This window comes from Tauraco erythrolophus, chromosome 4, assembly GCF_009769465.1.
Source record: "Tauraco erythrolophus isolate bTauEry1 chromosome 4, bTauEry1.pri, whole genome shotgun sequence".
Classification (NCBI taxonomy): domain Eukaryota; kingdom Metazoa; phylum Chordata; class Aves; order Musophagiformes; family Musophagidae; genus Tauraco; species Tauraco erythrolophus.
This window is the reverse complement of record NC_141468.1, coordinates 7,841,950-7,861,026: the sequence shown is the minus strand read 5'-3', so window position 1 is coordinate 7,861,026 and position 19,077 is coordinate 7,841,950. Positions and strand designations below refer to the sequence as shown.

Below are 19,077 nucleotides of genomic sequence, written 5' to 3'. Positions count from 1 at the left end.
ATCACTGAGGTATTAGTGGTTTTAGGCACTTAAAAATACCCTGTGATCCCACGGGGCAGCAGAAGGATCACGCCCAGGAAAAACTGGCCAAGTGCCACAGGCATCCCTACAGAGATGTGCGTTCAGAGAAACGCCTGTATGAAGACAGCCCTTCTCAGCAGCAAACCCCGTGGAGACCTTGTCCTGCTTGGTCCGAGACAGCTACTGTCCCCACGCAGCTGTGTCAGCAGCCAAGGCTGACATGGTGATGACTGGGAAAGATTTCAGGAAAATGTAAAATGCCAAAAAAAGAGTAAAAGCCATTACACATAATTGCTCAGCTCTTTAAAACCATTCACAAAACAGTGCCAGATTCATTAAAATGCTTTTCCAAGTGGGAGCTGCAGGTTTGTAGCTGTAAAGGCGTCGTAGTGTGGATGGTGCTGGGAACCCATTAGGGGCTGTGCAATAGGGAAAGGGCTCCCGAGAGCCTGCAGTGCAAACACCGCTGGCTTGCGATGCCAAAGCCTCTCAAGGGTTTTGGACACAAAACCCATTTGTGTCCAAATGTTTTGACATCTGTCCTTACGGGTTCAAGGTGAGTAATTTTGGAGCCAACGAAGGCTGCTCCGTGGGTGCAACCCTCTCGCACCACTTTTCAGCCAACAGCTGAAAAACCTTGGCAGGCTGGCATTTACACACCACAGTATTAACTTCCCAAGTGCTTATGGAGCCTGCAGTCCTCACGGTTCGTGATGATTTGTCACTTAAAATTCTGGTGAGTCACTCTACACCAGCCATTCAACATAAACTGTGGGATCCCTAGAGATTTCTGGGTACAAATTCCTCTCTAGATGTCTCTTTTCTAGGTTAAATGTTGTAAACAAGTCGTTAGTAACAAGGAATAAGCATAAATGTGTATTTTATATGCAGCCTTTTTCAGTCATTTTTACATAGACCAAAGCTGAATATCCATGCAGTGGCCCGGTGGAAACTTTGTGGATGCCCTTCTCATCAGAAATTGACTCTCCTGATCATTCATCATTAAAACCAGAATCCTCTTGGCATTCCAGTACAGAAATGTGTGTTTTAGACACAGAAACCCATTGTTACGTTGTGAAAAAATCAACTCCAGGTCACTTCAGACTATTGAGAAATTTTGGTTGTTCCTCTCCTCTTGGTAAAAGTGTTTCTCCACCAATCTTCGGACCTTTTTTCTCCTAGAAAGATGAACCATAGAGAAAAGGAGTTAAATGTGTGGTAAGACGTCTCCCAAACAGTTCTTTGACAGAAGTTGTAGTAGGGCTAAATTATCCGGTTAAATATTTGTCAGACAGACACTCTAGGAACCTTGACATTCTGAATTCTTACAACTTTGGTCAGAATCAAATTCCCCACAGTTAAATAAAACAAAGCTTAAGGAACAAAAGCAAGAAGAGAAAGTCCACTAGAAGACAGCCTGCAGGAACCTGTATGTACCTGACAAAATGCAGAGCTGCTTGGTTTTGCCGGCAGCTGCAAGGGCACTAAGGCAAAGCGTGGGACAAAAGTACCAAGAGAAGCAGACAGGGTGCTGAGATGCCCAGAAACTGCGGGCTCACACTGACCTTTAGCATCCCGTCTCGCTCCCACTTGAAGAGGCCGCAGGTACTGCAAGATGAAGAAGGCAGGTGAGGACCACTGTGGTGTGTGTTTGTTGCACAGTATGAGGGAATCCAAACCTAACTCCACACCTTCCCCCCACTGCTTAGCACAAGGGCTAACGTTCCCATTTTAGGACATGGTTACGTGACTCCCAACACGTTACTTGTGAACGCACGGCAGAAAAGCCCCAGTTGCTATTTCACGAGGCTCGTTTCTTACCTGCAGGGCTTTTTTGGGAGCCTGTCAAGGGAAATCGCTCGGTTTCCACAAGGACATTTGAAAAATCGCTTGATGGCATCGTGCCAGTGGTAGTCGTGGTTATCCTGCACACACGTCTCCAGAGGCTTGAAATAGGTGTAATTACACTGTCAGGGAGGAGAAAGAGAGCTGTGAGTGCTTCACCAGCATGAGACTGGCAACAGCTGAACAGCTGGAGGAATGCATGTCTGTCTTCTCCCATCCTGAGGAGCCCACCAGTCTGAGGGTCATCGCCCCAGGCTTTGTCGCTGCTCCTTCTAATGCCATTCTCCCCAGTTTGCCACCACCCTGTGGCCCTGCTCCCAGTACTTCACGGGGCACACAGTGGCCCTCTGTGCAGTTGTAAAACAGATAGGCAAGGCAGCGAGAGGAGAAAGTCCAGCTGCGGCTGAAACTCTGGGAATAGGAGATAACTCCTCCCTTACTCTCAGCACATTTAGGACAGTAACAAAGCTCCATTCCTCTTTCTGATGGCAAAGTTCCTGGAAATGCAGATAGAGGAATCCCACTCAGTGTTATGTTTTTGAAGCACTTTGCTTATCTTGTCATCTAATATGAGGAACTGAGGGTCTTGATACAAAACATTTCAGGGAAGAAACTAATAAATATTTCCAGGACACCCCAACGCAAGGAACCCACTGGCATAAACATCAAGTTGAGATGTTCAGCACAGCCTGCCTCGCCAGTGTCTTCGTGTCACTCAGTGCATGGGCTGCTCTCAGCAACAGTCATAAGGAATGAAACTGTCTCTGTTTGACCCCTGCACTGGACTTTGGCCAAGAGAGTGACAGACAGGAGCGTGCAGGATGGTCCCAGCTAACTTTGTAGAATTCATGCCCTCCTCCCCTGCTGTCACCCTGGCTCCCCTTCACTCACCGTTTTACACGTCACAACTCGACATTTCACTTCTTTAATACTCCTCATCTTCTCTTCCATTTCTTCCTTTTTCACCAGGGGCTGAAAGTATTGCTCCTGCAGTTCGGCCTCTGCCTGTTGGGGCACACAAAAAGGGTTGTGGGGAGACAAAGATGGGAGAAACCATTCCATAAATGGCCCTAGGGCAAATTCCTACTGGGCCTGCTTGAAGCAGATGGCAGTCTGGGAGCCAAAGAAACACCGAATATCTCTTGCTTCAAAAAATCCATGGAGCGCACATGCTGTGCTTCACCAACACTGAAATGAGCCACCTCTGAGATGTATGAGTGGGAGGGTTTAACAACAGCATGTATCTGCAAGGACACTGCAGGGAGAGGTCAGGCAGGCAGGTGTAATGAAAGGAATTGGTTCTCAGCCAAAATATTACTCCTCGGAAGACCTTAAAACAATTAGGACTTCATACCAATATAATGTGTGCAAGACATGGTGCCACTGAAGGTGATGTATCCCTGGGGATATGCTCAGCAAAGACCTCGATGGGAGAAACCCAACCTCTGAGCTCTTCAGGGCAACTGCTGGCATTTCACAGGCTCCACAACTCTCATGAGTCCCAGATGAAGGTGGCAGCTGTCTTTATGCAGCCAAGAAGTGAGGGAGAAAATAGGCACGTGGCTAATTTGGTTTTGAGGTAGAAGGATTTCTTTGTTCATCCACTAACCAGGAAACTTCACTAATGGTTCCAAACACAGCAGAAAAGACAATGGCAGCTTGACCTTACCATGGCTATGGCAGTAACACTGACTTGCAGGCACTGTGTGCTCAGAGACCCCTGACCCTATTCATCAGGACAATTCGCTGCCTGCAACATGTTTGAGTGCCTGCTTCTTGCTGAAATCAGTATGAGGAGTCCAGACAGCTCCCTAGTTCTGAGCCCTCAGTCATGGCTGGATTGAGGCCACACCTCTTTCAGGACATCTGTGTGCTTGGACTTGGCATTCAGGATTTTCTGGAACTCTTCTGACTCCAGGTAGGCCAGCTGCTCACGTCGTTTCTTTTGGGCAGGCTCCAGTTCATCTATATCTAAAGAGACAAAAGAACTCAGTCCTATGGAAACCAAGTTCAAAACAAGGTTGTGATCTCTAAGCATTGACCACTGTAGGAGATTTTTGAAGTCTCAGGTCTCTCAGGAAGACGTTCAGGTCAAACAGCAGCCTTTCATAGTTCAGGAGAACATGAAGCCAAGTTCAAATATGGCTTCGGAAAAAATGAAAGCATTTTTTTAAATAACATTGCATCTTCTCTCAAAGTACTGTACTAGGAATTTTCACATCACTCCCCAGAGCAGTGTTGCCTCCCTGACTGGTTGTGAAGCTTTAAAGGGAATTTAGCAATTCATCTAAGATCACACAGTGAATCACCAGCAGGCAAACTCAGGTTCTCACAGAAAATTCAGATACTGCCACTGGTGGGACTATTTCTTGGCTTCCCTTGGTTAAGTCAGCCATGCATTGCAGATGCTCAGGTGTCAGAGGACAGGGAGCAGAGAGGAGGACACGGAGCCATCAGAGATTACATCTCACACTTTCTCCACAAGGTTAGAGATTGCTTATCCTTTGCAACAAACCCTTTAAGTTCTACACAGACCTAACGCAGCCTCTCTTTGGCACAGCAATTAAGTCCTTAACCCAGCAACTAGTGCTCCATCCAGCCGGACGTATTTTTTCTAATCTAGAAGTTAACATTACATACCATGCTCTGCTTTTGTACTTTGTGGCTGAGCAACATTTTTCTCAACTCTTTCAACAATTTCTAGGACATCGTCAGCGTCAGCTCTTTTCCTCTTGACACTGTTCGGGTCAGTTTTAGCAAGAATCTGGCCTTTTGCTCGTAGTCGGTGTATTGCAGCCAGCTAGAAAAGAGAAAAGAGCAGTCAATATGTTGGTGATCACTCCAGTTCCTACTTACACAAGTAGCAGAGGAAGTCTGTCAAACGGAGGAGACAGGATCCACTGGTCTGAGCACGGAGCTGGCCAAAGAGAGGCCCAACAAAATTCCCATTTCTGCTGTACATCTAAATCACCACATCATACAACCTCTCGTGACTTCCCAAACCATAAAATTACTTCTCCAGGGATGTTACCAGGCTTGACATCTCTGCAGCTGTGCTTCAGAAATCAGTAAGTCTTCCAGAGGAATCAAATCACATGAGGTTTCCGCATAAATTGGTAATAATTGGAAACTAATGGAAAATTGCTTACAACTATTCCTTTCCATACTCCCAAAACATTAAGACTCTTTCTTCCTTGCTGGAAGAGGAAAGTTTCTTTGACAAACATGTGAACAGATCTATGCCAAGGAAAGATGCAGTCTGTTCTGGCTAGGCACCAAACTGGTCCAAACTCATGGCACAACATAGCTAAACCAGTTTAGTTCCCTGCTGCTCACCTGGCAGACAGAAAACACCCATAATATACAGCACTAGCAATGCCAAAGAACAAACCACTCCAGGCATTTTCAGCACAAATTCCCTGCCCTTTCCCAGCACTTAAGGGTTTTCATGCTTGTAAAACAATCAATATCGACAAGCTTTGCTCTCCTTTCTTCTGTAAAAATCACTTCAGCATCTCCCATCCTGGTCCAGGACCTACATAGAACCTGATGCTCAAACCTAGAACCTGTGTCCCAAACCCCCAAAACACAAGAGCAAAAGAGCAGCCACTGGTGGACAGAGAATCTCTGTCCCATCTGCATGAAGAACAGAGTGGAAGCAGAGCAACACAGCTACTCCAAACTGCTCTCCAGAAGTGTTGTCCCCAAGAGGTGACAGACTATGTCAGGTCACGAAGAACAGTCACTTCTACTCACAGAAGCTACTAGTGTGCGTAAAGAGGTGTTTCTTCAGCAAAAAGCTCAGCAGCAGGCTCACGACTTAAATGAGATGCCTTATCTCCCCCTCTCCTTTTCCCCAGTCCCATTCCAAGAGGCTCCTCTGTCCCCTGTCCACGCCCAACTGCCATTTGCTGAAATTGCCATTGCGTAAGTGGCTCCAGTGATGCTTGTCTTCAGAGAAGATCAAGAGTGAGCTCCTGAGCATCACACGCCAGACAGATCATCACAACTCGCTGCTGACCAATTCAGGTGAGTATTGAATTAGCAAGAGACACCAAGTGACACAAATGCCACAGACACAGCCCTCTCTTTAGCTGCTGTTCCACTGCTCTGGAGGTTGACTACATGCACAATGGTAGCATGAAACTTGGTACTAACAGCTGTCAGGAACCACAGATTTCTTGTGTACTGTAATACAGCCCAGTCTGATCCCACAAATCAGAGACTTCACCAGTATCAGCACTGAGCAGTTCTATATCTGCTCAAAGACTCCTCTACTACCACAAACCAAACTTCTCTTAACCCCCCCTTCTCAATACTCTAAACGTTCAAAGAGATGTTACCTTTTTGGCTTCTGCCAAGCTGTCTAGTTTTGGTGTTGGAGGTGGAGACCCGTCAAAGAAGAGGATATCTTCTCCTTCTGAGAAGCCTGTGCCCAGCCTGGGCCTTTGAGAAACTGACATTTTTGCAGCTTTAGGAAACTCTGCCCCAGGTATTGGCAAATGGAGTGAGGACTGTCTGGAGGAGGATGGCAAAGCAGGGCTGCCGGCTTTACTTGTGTTCTGGAGAAACCTTGTAAGACAAGAATAATCCATTGAAATAGGGACACTAGTCAAAGAGACAGAAAGGTTTAAGAAACAGATAGGAAAGGAAGGGATGCAGACTGATTTTTCAACTAGTTGACCTTTTATTGCTAGAAAACCATGCAGCAATTCAGGTGTTCAGGAGAGGAACACAAGACTGGCAAGGAACTCACTGGGTTGCTGAAATCTGATGACTTGAAGTCACCAGAACGAGCGAATGACTGATTGCTTTCCAAAACAAAAACCAGAGAGAAGCATCAAATAAAGCTGGGAGGTGGGAGCTGAAAGCACAAAAATGGTCTTCTTTGCAGTACAGGTAGCTAAGCAGTGGGAGTCCTTGTCACAGGAGTCACATTAATGCTTAGGTTTACACAGGTCATGGTGAAGAGGTTGGACAGGTTCATGGGAATAAAAAACCCAAACCCTTCAGCAATATTGTGACAGACACTGCCTCTAGTTTGGAAAGACCCTGAAACAGATAGTGCTGTAAGATGGAAGAGTATTTGGGGGAAATATCATCGTGACTGTGTCTAGTCTTATTTTTCTCCTTCAGGTTCTGTTTTGGCACTTGCTGGGCCTTTTGAGACTACATAGCTACACCAATCTCAGTCTCACGCAGGGTGGCTCTTCTGAGGTTCTTCTTAGGTTTGTTAACAAGATATACACAAAACACTTGGCAAATCTCAAGACTCAGTAGACCCTTGCAAGCCAGCAATGAACAGAACCAGGAGTCTTGATCCCAGTTTCCTACTCTAATCAGCCTCTTCCCATCATGCCTTCGAGTTGCTGGGCACTGTGCTGGAGCATTTGATTCTCCACTGAAAACTGGGGTATTTCTGTTTAAATGAAGTTTTTATTAAAATACCTCCCACAGTTATACTTAGGGCCACAATAACGGAACCCTTCCTGTGAAAGTCAGTATGTATTACCGCCTCTGAATCTCTTCAGATCGCTTTTTTCTGGCCTCCAGCAACTTCTGTTTCTGTTGCTTGAGCAGTGCTGAAGCAGAGACGGACTGGAAATTGGCCCCTTGCTTCTTTTCAGCATCTGGGGAAAAAACAAACCAAAACAAAATAAAAAGCCACTAATGTCTGCTCAGAAGGAAGTTCAGTGATTTCAGGAGTGTGTTTTCCTTCAGGCAAAAGAGCAATACCTGCTTTGGTCCAGTGTTTGCAGAGGTTTCGTGCTCCAAATGTTGGCTGTGCCAGCAGTTCCTTGAATTCCTCAGAACATTGCATGGGTCTCTTTGCTGCACCTGGAGCAGATGAGGCAGAAATACAACAGATTTGGAGCCAGGAAGGGAAGCAGGCCTGGCTCTAGAGATGAAGAGTAGTCTCGGTTGGAAGAACCCCCAGTGAGTCACCTGAGTGAGCACCCCTGCAAAGCGAGGCCAACTTGTACGTTATATTTGGTTGCCCAAGGCCTTGTCCTCACCGAGCACACCACAAAGACACTTCTACCCCTTCAGTAATTTCATCAGTCAGTTCCCCATCAACCTTGGCTGTCTGTGGTGCTCCTACCATTCCCATTTTCAGAATGCTTGAAAGCCCTGAAGCCACCACATCTTATCCCTGGAGAATTAAGAGCAGCTGAAGGCTAGAGACAGGACACACACTATGTTGTCTGAAATGGAGGCAGCTGAGGGAACTGAAAGATGTGAATAAGACATCTAAGTGTCAGTTAGAGCGCATAGTTTGAATGATCTGTCATCTGCTCTCCACCAAGCATAAAGAGGGTGTAATATTTCGTGCTTTACAGAAACAAAATTGAGGCAGAGAAGATCGGTGGCATCCCAAAGGCTATGGAAGGAACATGCTTTGAAGATCACAAAAGAAAAGCACTAGAAACAGGCTGGGTACTCAGGAGGTCCCCTGCACTGAAAACCTTACTCTGATTTATACTTAGTAGTCCTTGGAAGTTTTCAAGATTGACACAAATCATTTATTTTAATGAAACGAAATAAATTCTCCAGTTCAAAGTTCTTAAAACTTCCAATTCTCATCAATCTGGCAAAGATCTGCTGTTACTGTCCAAAGACAGAACAGAAGACTTAATTCAGAGGCGCTGATGAAAAAAAGATGCATGGAGCTACCCAGATGCTTAGTTTTATTTGCCTTGCAGCTGTGATCTCAAGAGGAAAGAATAGTTTTGATCAATTGAGAAAGCAGCCTGCAAACAGCTATCTCTGTAGCAAATCCATTGCCAGATTCATTCTGTGAGCAGCAGAGTCCTGGGACACATCTAGCATCAAGCTGGAAATATCTGTAGGGTGAAGAGACTACATGGGTAATTAGGTACCAATTTTCTGCCTGGTTTCCTGGACAATTGCATCGACTCCTCTCACGACCAGATTGGAGAGAGTGGTTTGAATCTTCCTTTTCGGCACTGCAGCCGCTGCACTAGAAAGAGGAAACAAAACCAGAATATCAGAGTTTTCCCACGCTTGGATCAAAGACAAAAGCTCAAACGCTAGCCCGGTGCTTCAGCAAAACTCCAGCCACCCTAAAGGGTGCTCCTCTCCTGTCATCTGTCTGTCTTTGGGAAGGATGTGGATCTAAATCCGAATTCTAGCACAATGTTTAGAATCTCTCATTTCTCCTTGGGTTGAGATATGTAATTACTATGCATTGAGAGAAAATTAAACATAGGTAATGGCTAAGCTTTGCTTAGGTAGTTCCAGGGATGGAGAGGAGGCTGGAATTGCTTCACTACTGTGGAGTCACACCAGTTATCAGAGGGCACAGCATACGGGAATGAAAGCCATGTGCAAGCACAGGGCTTGATCCAGCTGTGAGTCAAGTCTTCCCACAGCTGTCTTCAGGGGGATTAGGATGAAGGATCTGGCCCCTCCATGCTAGTTATGAGATGCACACTGATCTCCTGATCTTGGTCACTTAATATGCAGGGTGTACTACTGTCTCTTCGTTAACACATAGTGATACTGTATTATTTCAGTCAAGGAAGAGAGGAGGAGGAAACACAGAATACACTGAGTCTGAGATTAAATGCAATGAGCCCTAACAAAATATGGTAAGGGAATGCCATTGAAAAATACTCATGTCCGAGCCTTGAATGCTTGGGATCTCTTGATAAAGTTCATTTCATCTACTGAAACACAATGCCGCCCGGCTTCACAACACAGCATTAATTTATTGGTAACCACCCCTTACCACATCTTAGCACTGACTGTTAAGATTTTCCTGTCAAATAGCAGGTCTGTTACCCCATGGGGTCAGCAGGATTACACCAGACGTGGGGCATTTATTCCTATTTGGTGAAGGTAGTTAAGTCAAAGGGACCTCTAACTAAATAGTCCCCCTTAGAGACAGGTTCAGGCTCACTTGTATAAGAGACAGAAATTCTGTTCAAAGGCAAGCGAAAGAAGTAGTTTAACTTACACTGAGGCTGCATATGCTGCTGAAGAGACACCTCCATAGTAAAACCCATCCTGACACAGCCTCTCCTTCAAACTGGGATTTTTCCGACCAACTTTTTTGGGAATGCGGCCACCAGAGAAGGTAGACTGCAGATCTGCCCGCTTTGAGCTTAGCTTCTTGTACTGGGATTGGATGTGATACTGACAATATTCACAGTCATTCTGAAAAGAAATGGGAGAAGCCTGTTGCAGAACACTAGCAAATACAACTTCCTTCATCCCCCTCACCCACACGGATCCTTCTATGGCTAAACTGAAGTAACATCTCTACTGTGGTACTCCAGCATTTGACCCAGCAAACGTATGCCCACACTCCAGCAATGAAAAAACAAACTATTTTGGAATACAAAACTAAAATCGTCCAATTGCTGGAAAAAAAACTGTGTATCAAGGAATTTTAAGGCTATTCCTCGGCTCAAGTCAATAGATGTCACAGGTCCTCTTGCCCAGATTCTGTACTCTTGACTCTGAACTGTATGCAGTTTTCTTACTTGTATGAACATAAAGGAAATCTAACATCGGAGCAAGATGTTTCATGCACTAATTTCAAATTAATTAATCAGTTTTCAGTGTCGGTCTGAGGGAGTTTAGAACTGAAGATAGTGAGCCTGCCAGACAGACACAGCAGTGCCACAAATGCGTTCACTCAGGGTGTTCGTTAACTTTTCATCAAAAAAATAACTCCATTCTCGTTGATATTCATCTGGCCCAGATTTGTATTAGTACAGTTATCCCACTATCAAATATTTTTTGTCACTAATTAAACAGACAGCCAATTCCTTCATGAGGTTCTTCTGCCAGACAGTCTCTGTCTATGGTTTGTTCCAGGTGTCACTGGAACATCCCACTGACATTGAGAACCCTGAGCACAGGCACCTCCTGGAGCAGGTCTGCAATCACAGCCTTGTTTTGCTAGAAGTACATTCTGTATTTGTCTTCCTCCCACCCCACACACCCCGAGTTCCTCCCCAGTTCTTCATTCATTCATTTTTTCTCCTCCTTCTCGTTGCTACCCTACTAACTATAAACCATAGCCATGAAACGACGTAGTCCACAATTCCTCTAAACTAGTACAAGTCAGTACTGTCCCTAAAAGAAGAATCCCAGCACCTTTTTCCTCTCATCTCCAGTGCTCCATGTTCAGATGTAAGTATTCTGGCAGCTTGTGGGCATGCTGGACCAGGGAACTCATTGGGTTAAACCAGCTCTAAAAACCACAACTACTCTCGAGAAAAAAATATTGTTTTACCTTGGATGAGTTCTCTAGTGCAGTACATGGAAGCTTGCACTGTCGCAAAGGAGAGTGAAAGGGTGTGGAGATGATGGCAGTTATGGGTCAAGATGATCTTTTTCACTGCAGCACCAGCTTTGCATTTAGGGAACTACTGTGCTGCTGGTACAGTGCCATCACAGAAACAGTTCCTTTGGGTTTCATTTCTCAGTTTCTCAATCCACTTTAGTCAGTTACAAGTCAAGATCCAGAAACAAGTCAGAGTCGGAGTATCGGAACAAAATCAGCAGCCAGATTTTTACCAACAGCTTGAGGATGTCCTAACTACTGAGATACAAACCAGGTTCACAATCTGTGCACAAGGATCACCGTTCTTCTTCCTGGCTTTGCAGGTGCCCATGTCCAGAGCTTCACCCATGAGGAGGATCTTCTGGGGATGGTCAATAGACAAACACACCTAGAAAGAAAGCAGAACATGTCTTGTGGAGGACTGGATGGGCTTCTCTCTAGATGTCACTGGTTTGACCTGGGTCCAGTTTGGTACCTCTGGTATTAACAATGCAGTTTTAAAATGCAGACCTAGTTTAAGAAAGCCGCATGTCCTGTTCAGATTAAGAAAAGGCTCAGTTAAAAAGAAAAAAGTGAATTTCTTTCTCACAGTCAGATGAAAGGTGTTGGATTTCTATGCTCAGAGCCTCAGGAAACCAGGGGTCAGCAAAGGCAGATAGAGTTGTGCTACAAATGATGGTCCTATTCAACTGCTTGGTTCTGACACCATCGTGGCAATCATATCTGGGAGTGGATGGGAAGAGGAGAAGTACTAGAGTGCTCTGTCCCTCTCCGTATGTCTAGGTCCAATCAAAGCTGACTACCGTGCAAGAAGAGCACCCACTTTACACAAAGGTACTAGGAATTGCGTCTGTAAGTAGGAAACGCTTTGAGAAGTCAGTTTTACTGTAGTTCTAGATGTGTACATTTTAGCTAAGAAGAGCCAGTCCTAACAGTTAAATACAGCCCTTACATTACATCTGGAATGACTTTCTACTCACCAACAGGACTTTGTACTGCTTATTCATGTTAATTTAAGCAATTAGATAGCTTAATAGACCATTAATGAGATTTTTCATTTTTCCATTTAGAGAATTTAAAATGCAAAACGCTACACCACCAGCTACTAGGCTGAAACTCCCCTTGACAGAAGTCAGTAAAAATGGTTTCCATTCCAGTGCAATTAAAAAGATATTTAAAAAAAAATAATTTATTAGCAAAATGAAGCCACTTTAAATGTTTTGATACATAAAAGTAATTCATCGTGTTCTGCATTTATAAGTAACTGATTAAACAAGTGAACTACTATGTATCAACTTACTATACGTAATATATCGTTTGTTTAATAAATCAAACACTGCTTCTTCTCAGTCATGATTTTGGAACCAGGGAACATCTTGCAATCGCATCTCACGGTTAAATTAGGACAGAGAAATGAGTTTCCCCACCTTTTTCAGCTTTGAGAGAGCTCTAGGTTGAAACAGGCATCGCAGTGAAGTAGCTAAATAAACTGAAAATACACTCCCTACGTCTGCAAAAGAGCCAACCACTACTGAGAGCAGATTAAACACGTGACAAACTCTAGGTTTGGATGCTTAATAGCACTTCTTGAAGTTCAGTGTTCCAGAACACCAGGAGCAAATACACACTGTGGAAATATCTGAATGCAATTCAAACAGTTTAGGCAGGCTGCTGTGATTTCAGCCTTAACGCGTGTTATAAAGCTGAATCTCAAGCAGATATGAAAAAGTTCAGCTATGTCTTTTTTAATCTATTGAAAGTGAATTTTTTTTTTTCACTTGCTGATGAGCAAGTGAAAAATCCTCTCACCTCATCTGAGCCCTCTTTAGGTTTCATAGGATTCGCGTTGAGCAGCCCGATGACTGTGCCTTGGTCTGTCTTCCAGTGCTCTTTGTGGACATCACCGAACAAGAAGAGGGAGACACACTGGTTGAGATCCCGTAGGTCGTTCAGTCGCCAGATACTGAAGGTTCTGCCCTGGAACAGACATTCGCTTTCCTTTCAGCTCTCAGTGCAAGGACACCAACTGCTTCTCCTCTTGCTGTTGCTTTTAAAGAGTTATTCTGATTTTCCCCCTCCCTGAGTTTTCTCGATTTAGAAAAGCACAACTCGTAACCTTAGTAGAGGTTAGATACAATATCTCCAGTCATCTCACAAAGTCAGTTCTGGGATTTTTAAAGGCCAAAATAGCACAATAGTACTGCTTCCACCAGTCTTACCGATTTTAAAGACAGACAGCACTCTTGCTTGCTGAATAAAGAGAGTTTTACTGCACTGAACAAAAAAAAAAAACCCAAGACATATCCAGATCTCTGTTTCATCAATGACATCAATGACTTTCTACAGGACAAGCACATCATCTAGGACAGAATGACCTCTAGGGAAAGGATGGAAGCAGAATGCGTTGGCACGTTTAAAACAAGGGTCTGTCTAGAAAGACTGAGAGTCACCGCCCTTTTTTTTGCACTGGCATTTAACATACAACAGTGGATGAACAGATTTAAGACAGATTTATGCCATGGTTACATTAGCCAATGCTGTCGTCTGGGACAGTCTCACCAGACAAGCTAAGGACTTACCCTGAGGACTAAAAGCAGCATTACTACATGAAACCAGATGAACCGAGATCTTTAATACAGTAGCTTTTCATTAACTACACGGAGTTGGCTGATTAACTTGAAGACCCAATTAGTTCCTCAGGAAAGAAGATCAGCATTTCACTTGAACTGAGCAAGAAATACAACAAAGTTACTCACATTATTTGCACTTTGAGGAGTGACCTTCTTCACTATGACTCCAAATGTTACCCAGTCTATTTCCTCCAGATTTTCTGCAGCAAGTTTATTCTTCAGCTGAGACAGTCGGATGAGCTTCCGGTTAGCCATTTTCCTGTCCATTTCAGCTGAAGACACCCGGGGTTTTCTAGATCAAGCGAAAGCATGTGAAAGAGAACACATCCATTGGCTTAAATGGACAGACACAATCAAAACCATCCAGCATTCTCCTGGGTAGGCTATGTCTCGCTGCAAAATGCCTCTGTGCCTTATTTGACCTCGAGTTCACTTGAAACAAAACCCCTCAGGACAAAAATCAGAAAGCTACTGCTCAGGCTGGTTTTTGTCCATACAGCTGCACTGCAACTTAGCCCTGAGCCTGCATTAACTCTGCTCGTTTCAGGAAGGAAAGAGCATCGTGACTGTCTGAGCAAGATTTGGAAATGCAGCCCGGTTGCTGGTGAAGAAAGACACCGTGAGTATTCAGAGACCTCTTGTGGCCACATCGAGTATGGGGATCATGAGTGGCTCCCGAGGCTTCTGCATGGAGCAACACCTGCTCAACTGGAGCACAGTCCAGCTTCGCACATGCCCACTGCTTCCCTCCTCCCCTACTGAGGACATCTCGGGGAAGGCAGTGCTAATAAAATGATAGGTTTTTTGTTAGAGAAGAGAAAAGGTGAAAATAGAAACATGGTAATAAGCCAGAAGTCATTGTTACCTCTTTACTGATCAAACAGCCAATGCTGAGGCTTTCTGTTATGTCCCTTAATAACAATTGACTATCTGACATGTTAAATTATATACATACAGCAAATCAGAAACCCAGTCCTCTGCTCACCCCTTGCGTGACTAGCATCACAGGACACTGGACAGATTGTGCTTTCTCTCTCACTACTGGAGGGTGATGTCCTCAGACAGGGCTCAGTGCTGACCTTAATCTCAGTCCCGAGAAGGTTTCCACAGACACTGGCTGAGCTGTTGTACTGGAGCACGTAGGCATGTGAGGAGTCTTCTCTCTGGTCACCTTATTGGGTGTGTTCCCTGTGGCAGATTTGAGAGGCTGGAATGCCAGACTGAGGACTTGCCGAGGAGGAGGAGTCTTGTTCTCTTTAGTAGGAAAAAAACGGCAAGAAAAAGAAATCTTGATAACAAAAGAAAACTTCCAAATAAAAATAACACTAACTTACACCTGATCAGAAACAGCAGTCTATATAACGCACTTGAGAAAAAGCTGTAAAACTGCCTTATCTGTACCAGACTGATCTCCCAGTTTAGGCAGGAACTGACAGCTCTAGATCAGTCACACGTAATTCAAGCAATGAGTTCTGCCTGGTGAGGAGCTTCCCAGAGCAGCTCTCATTTTCCAGGCAAGCTAAACTGCAGGATACACAGATGCAAGCTAGACCATTGTTAGTGTCCAAGTTAACCACAGCAGTGCAGAGCATAGCACCCACCGCAAAGAATCCAATAATTAAATTTGTAACAAGCTCCCTTCCACTGTGACCAGCGTGCTACTGGTGCACTGACTGGGGTAAAACTATCCTGGATGTGTCTATGCTGCTGCTGCGAACTGCTTAGGCATTCGACAAAAGCCCAGTGTGTTTCAGTGAAAGGCAGACTGAGAGCAGTACCTGCTGAGGATGATTTTGATTTCTGGATTCCTCGTTTGGCTGGCAGTAAAGGATTGCCCAGCTGGGCCGAGAAACATGGTGACTCTTGCAGCTTCTGAACTTTCCTTTCCTTTAAGGGTAGACAGGGAGATTTACCTGGCCAGGAAAACAAAAAAAAATGTCAAAGAGATCTCAGGATCTGGGCTCAAACTCTAAGAATTGCTCCAAACTAAGTGAACCTCTGAAAAACAAGCCCAAGTTAGGGCCCCACATGGAAACCCTTCAGCTAAGTTGCCAGCATCTGAAATGGATGTCACTGAAACCACAAAACTGTGGAAAGTGGGAACATCCCCTCGCTTTTCCATTTTCCCATAAAATTTTATTACTACACCTAATGTGCCACAGCAACAAACATAGTTGTGTTTTCTTGATGTGCCAACATCTTCCAGTAAGAAGGAATGCTTCCAGCAGAAGACTGTGGAGCACTTCAGTTACAAAAGCTGTCCCATGTAGAATCAACCCGTGATGCAGATACCAAAACTGCAGCTCGTTCACTCAGTCTGTAGCTGCAGGAAACAACCTGTGCAGAACACACCAGACTACCATTCCTCCTTGCTACGCAGTGCCACTTTAGGATTATCTGCAGTCTTGCCTACAAATTGCAGGTTGGTAGGCCAACAAATCATAGAACTATTTAATTAGTCTTATTACCAGGGGTTTTCTTCTCAGGGCCTGAACTGGATTGCTGCCCAATAGCAGTCTTTTGCAACTGCTCCTGTAACGTCTTCATCTGTTCTTGCAATTTTCTCAGCTCAGCTAGGAAAGAGAGGAGAAGGATAACAATGAAAACAGCAGGAAGCCATTGCAAACAGGGATTTACGAGATCCCTGGAAGTCTGACAGTTTTACTAAATCATAGGAACTCAGAAAAGAAAGACTTGAGCCACAGTACAGATTTACTTGAGTCTAATAGCTCACAATGAAGGGACACTTTTCCCTACAGCCTGGAGTTGACTTCTCTCATATAAATATTTTACTTGACTGTGGTATGTTCCTTGCAATGTTGCATATATCTTCCCTACTGAACAGAAGAAAATCTAAACAGTTGATGATCACACTCCTTACTATAAAGCAATCTTTCCAATATAACCAAATATGTGGCCTGAACACATGAAGACTCAGTGGTCAGCTCTGCTTCCGCACTGACTGGTATGGCAGAACCTTCTGCTGATAAGCCCTGAGGGGGAAGGGATTGCTGTGCTGCTGAAAGATGCAGAGCATCTTTGAGTCCATCCATCTTGGGTCCAGAGGAGGGCCACGAAGATGATCCGAGGGCTGGAGCACCTCTGCTATGAAGACAGGCTGAGAGAGTTGGGGCTGTTCAGCCTGGAGAAGAGAAGGCTCCGGGGTGATCTTATAGCAGCCTTCCAGTACCTAAAGGGGGCCTACAGGAAAGCTGGAGAGGGACTTTTTACAAGGCCGTGTAGCGACAGGACAAGGGGCAATGGATTCAAACTGAAAAAGGGGAGATTTAGATTGGATATAAGGAAGAAATTCTTCACTGTGAGGGTGGTGAGGCACTGGAACAGGTTGCCCAGAGAAGTTGTAGCTGCCCCATCCCTGGAAGTGTTCAAGGCCAGGTTGGATGAGGCTTTGGACAACCTGGTGTAGTGGAGGGCGTCCCTGCCCGTGGTAGGGGGGTTGGAACTAGATGATCTTTGAGGTCCCTTCCAACCCTAATCATTCTATGATTCTATACCACGATGACAGCCTGAAGCAATGTTGCTTTTCATCAGACAAGGCACAGGTACATAGGCAAACTTCCCTGTCCTGCTCACCAGGGCTAGTTTAGTCTTCCTGCCTTACTTCAGTCCTCTGTCTTTCTTTCAGAAAAACAAGTGTGGCCACTGAGCACTGAAAACTGGACTTAGAAACTTTCACAAGGACTTTCTCTATTGCCTCTCTGGGCACCATCCTGAAGCGACAGCAGCAGGCCCTGCCTTTCTGCCCATTAGCTCTCTAGAGACAAGATATGTATCACAAATCAGATAAAAGATGCTGTTATAGAAACCTTGCAGTTCTTCGTTGGTTTTCTCTTTTGCCTGACTGGGAGCTGAAGTGGTGACAGTTTCTTCTGCTGCCTCCTCTTCCAGCAGGTCATCTACATCTCCAAACAGCATAGCCAGGTTCTCCTTCTGCTCATCAATCATGCTGTCCTCCGCATCGACCTCCTCAGTGTAGGATGCATCATCTTCTGCATCAAAGAGTTCATCATATTCATCTGGGTTTCCCTCCTCATCCTCTGAGGCATCTTCCTCCTCAGGAGAATTCCCCTCCTCGGTTGCCTCGCTTTCTTCCAGGAGGGAGGCCAACAGATCCAAGTCATCATCAGCTAAGGCAAAAATTAAACTCAGTTTAATTTCTCTCTAGTTAGAGGAAAGCTGCCATGGAATAAAACATCCAAGATAAAGCTAATGACAACTGAAACAATCAGAGCAGCAAGCAGCATTCTTAAAAAACTACTTCAGCTTTGGCTAAAGGAAGATAGAGCAGCTTCCTGCTGTCTGGTCAGATGGAAAGGCAGTTGCAGACACCCTCAGCATGTGTTTGAGGCTGGCTAGTCAGTGAAAACTTGCAGGCTACTTAGCCTATGCAGCTGCTTGTACAACAGCTGCTGTTACAAAGAAAAGCCTGAGGACCTGTAAAGGTGTAGCCAGGAGCTCTACAGAGACACTTATGTGGCTTTTGCCAATGGAAAGTGAAGAGGAAGATGCAAGGCAGGCAAGAAAGCATATTCTTAGATATAGTTTGCTCAAGGAAGAGAATAGAGAACAAAGAAATATGAACCAGAGGGACACATAATGAAAAAAAGAAAGTCAAGTACAGAGAGAAGAATGGGACAGACAGAGCAGAACTGAAATTCAGAACAAAACAAGAAATTTATTTAAACTTTGCTGCTGAAGAAAACACAAAACCAGGGAAGGGATAGAGCAGCCTCACAGAATGGTTACCAGAATGAAGGTAAAAGGCAACCTCAAAGGTATCTGCAAGTGAAGTCAGTGCAACAAAATTTCCTTTACTAAAAGGTTTACCAAATGTTCTGAATTCTTGAACTTATTAACTAACATGCTGATCAGAAGACAACTTTCTTAATGAAAGAAAAAGAGTACTTTTCCCCTTACCATCCATGATTTCACTGGGATTTCTTCAAGAGCCTCTCAAGGAAAAATACGCTCTGTTATGGGGAGAACAACAGTGATACTGTTAAAGTAGATATAGCTCAACTAGAAATACACATTGTATTCAGACTCTTTATTTAATGATTTGCAAACCACCAGCTTGTTTTTGTTTACAGCAGCAGATGAGGACTCCTCTAAATTTAAAACCCTCATGTGCATTTTCTACATCTGAAGTCTGACCTATGCTGAACTCACTGCAGCATATGGGCATTGCTTTTAGAAAAAAGCCCATCATAGTCACAGATTTTAAGAAATACCTACCATGTT

The 19,077-nt window shown here is 44.5% G+C and overlaps 1 protein-coding gene across 2 annotated transcripts; it reads right to left on the bottom strand.

Moving 5' to 3' along the window:
* Positions 1 to 1,115: 1,115 nt before the first annotated feature.
* MCM10 (minichromosome maintenance 10 replication initiation factor) lies at positions 1,116 to 18,760 on the bottom strand. 2 transcript variants are annotated; one of them, XM_086610327.1, is made up of 19 exons: positions 18,754 to 18,760; positions 17,643 to 17,963; positions 16,284 to 16,388; positions 15,594 to 15,728; positions 14,895 to 15,069; positions 13,942 to 14,107; positions 12,995 to 13,162; positions 11,457 to 11,573; positions 9,848 to 10,047; positions 8,748 to 8,848; positions 7,603 to 7,704; positions 7,379 to 7,496; positions 6,210 to 6,438; positions 4,507 to 4,666; positions 3,719 to 3,837; positions 2,758 to 2,871; positions 1,843 to 1,988; positions 1,587 to 1,629; positions 1,116 to 1,199 (listed from the first exon to the last, which is right to left on the bottom strand). In XM_086610327.1, exons 1-19 carry the CDS (start codon positions 18,758 to 18,760, stop codon positions 1,116 to 1,118), a joined length of 2,610 nt encoding a protein of 869 aa, XP_086466453.1. The 2 variants fall into 2 exon arrangements, with proteins under 2 accessions (XP_086466453.1, XP_086466454.1); XM_086610328.1 differs by having other exon boundaries at positions 4,525 to 4,666.
* Positions 18,761 to 19,077: the final 317 nt, after the last annotated feature.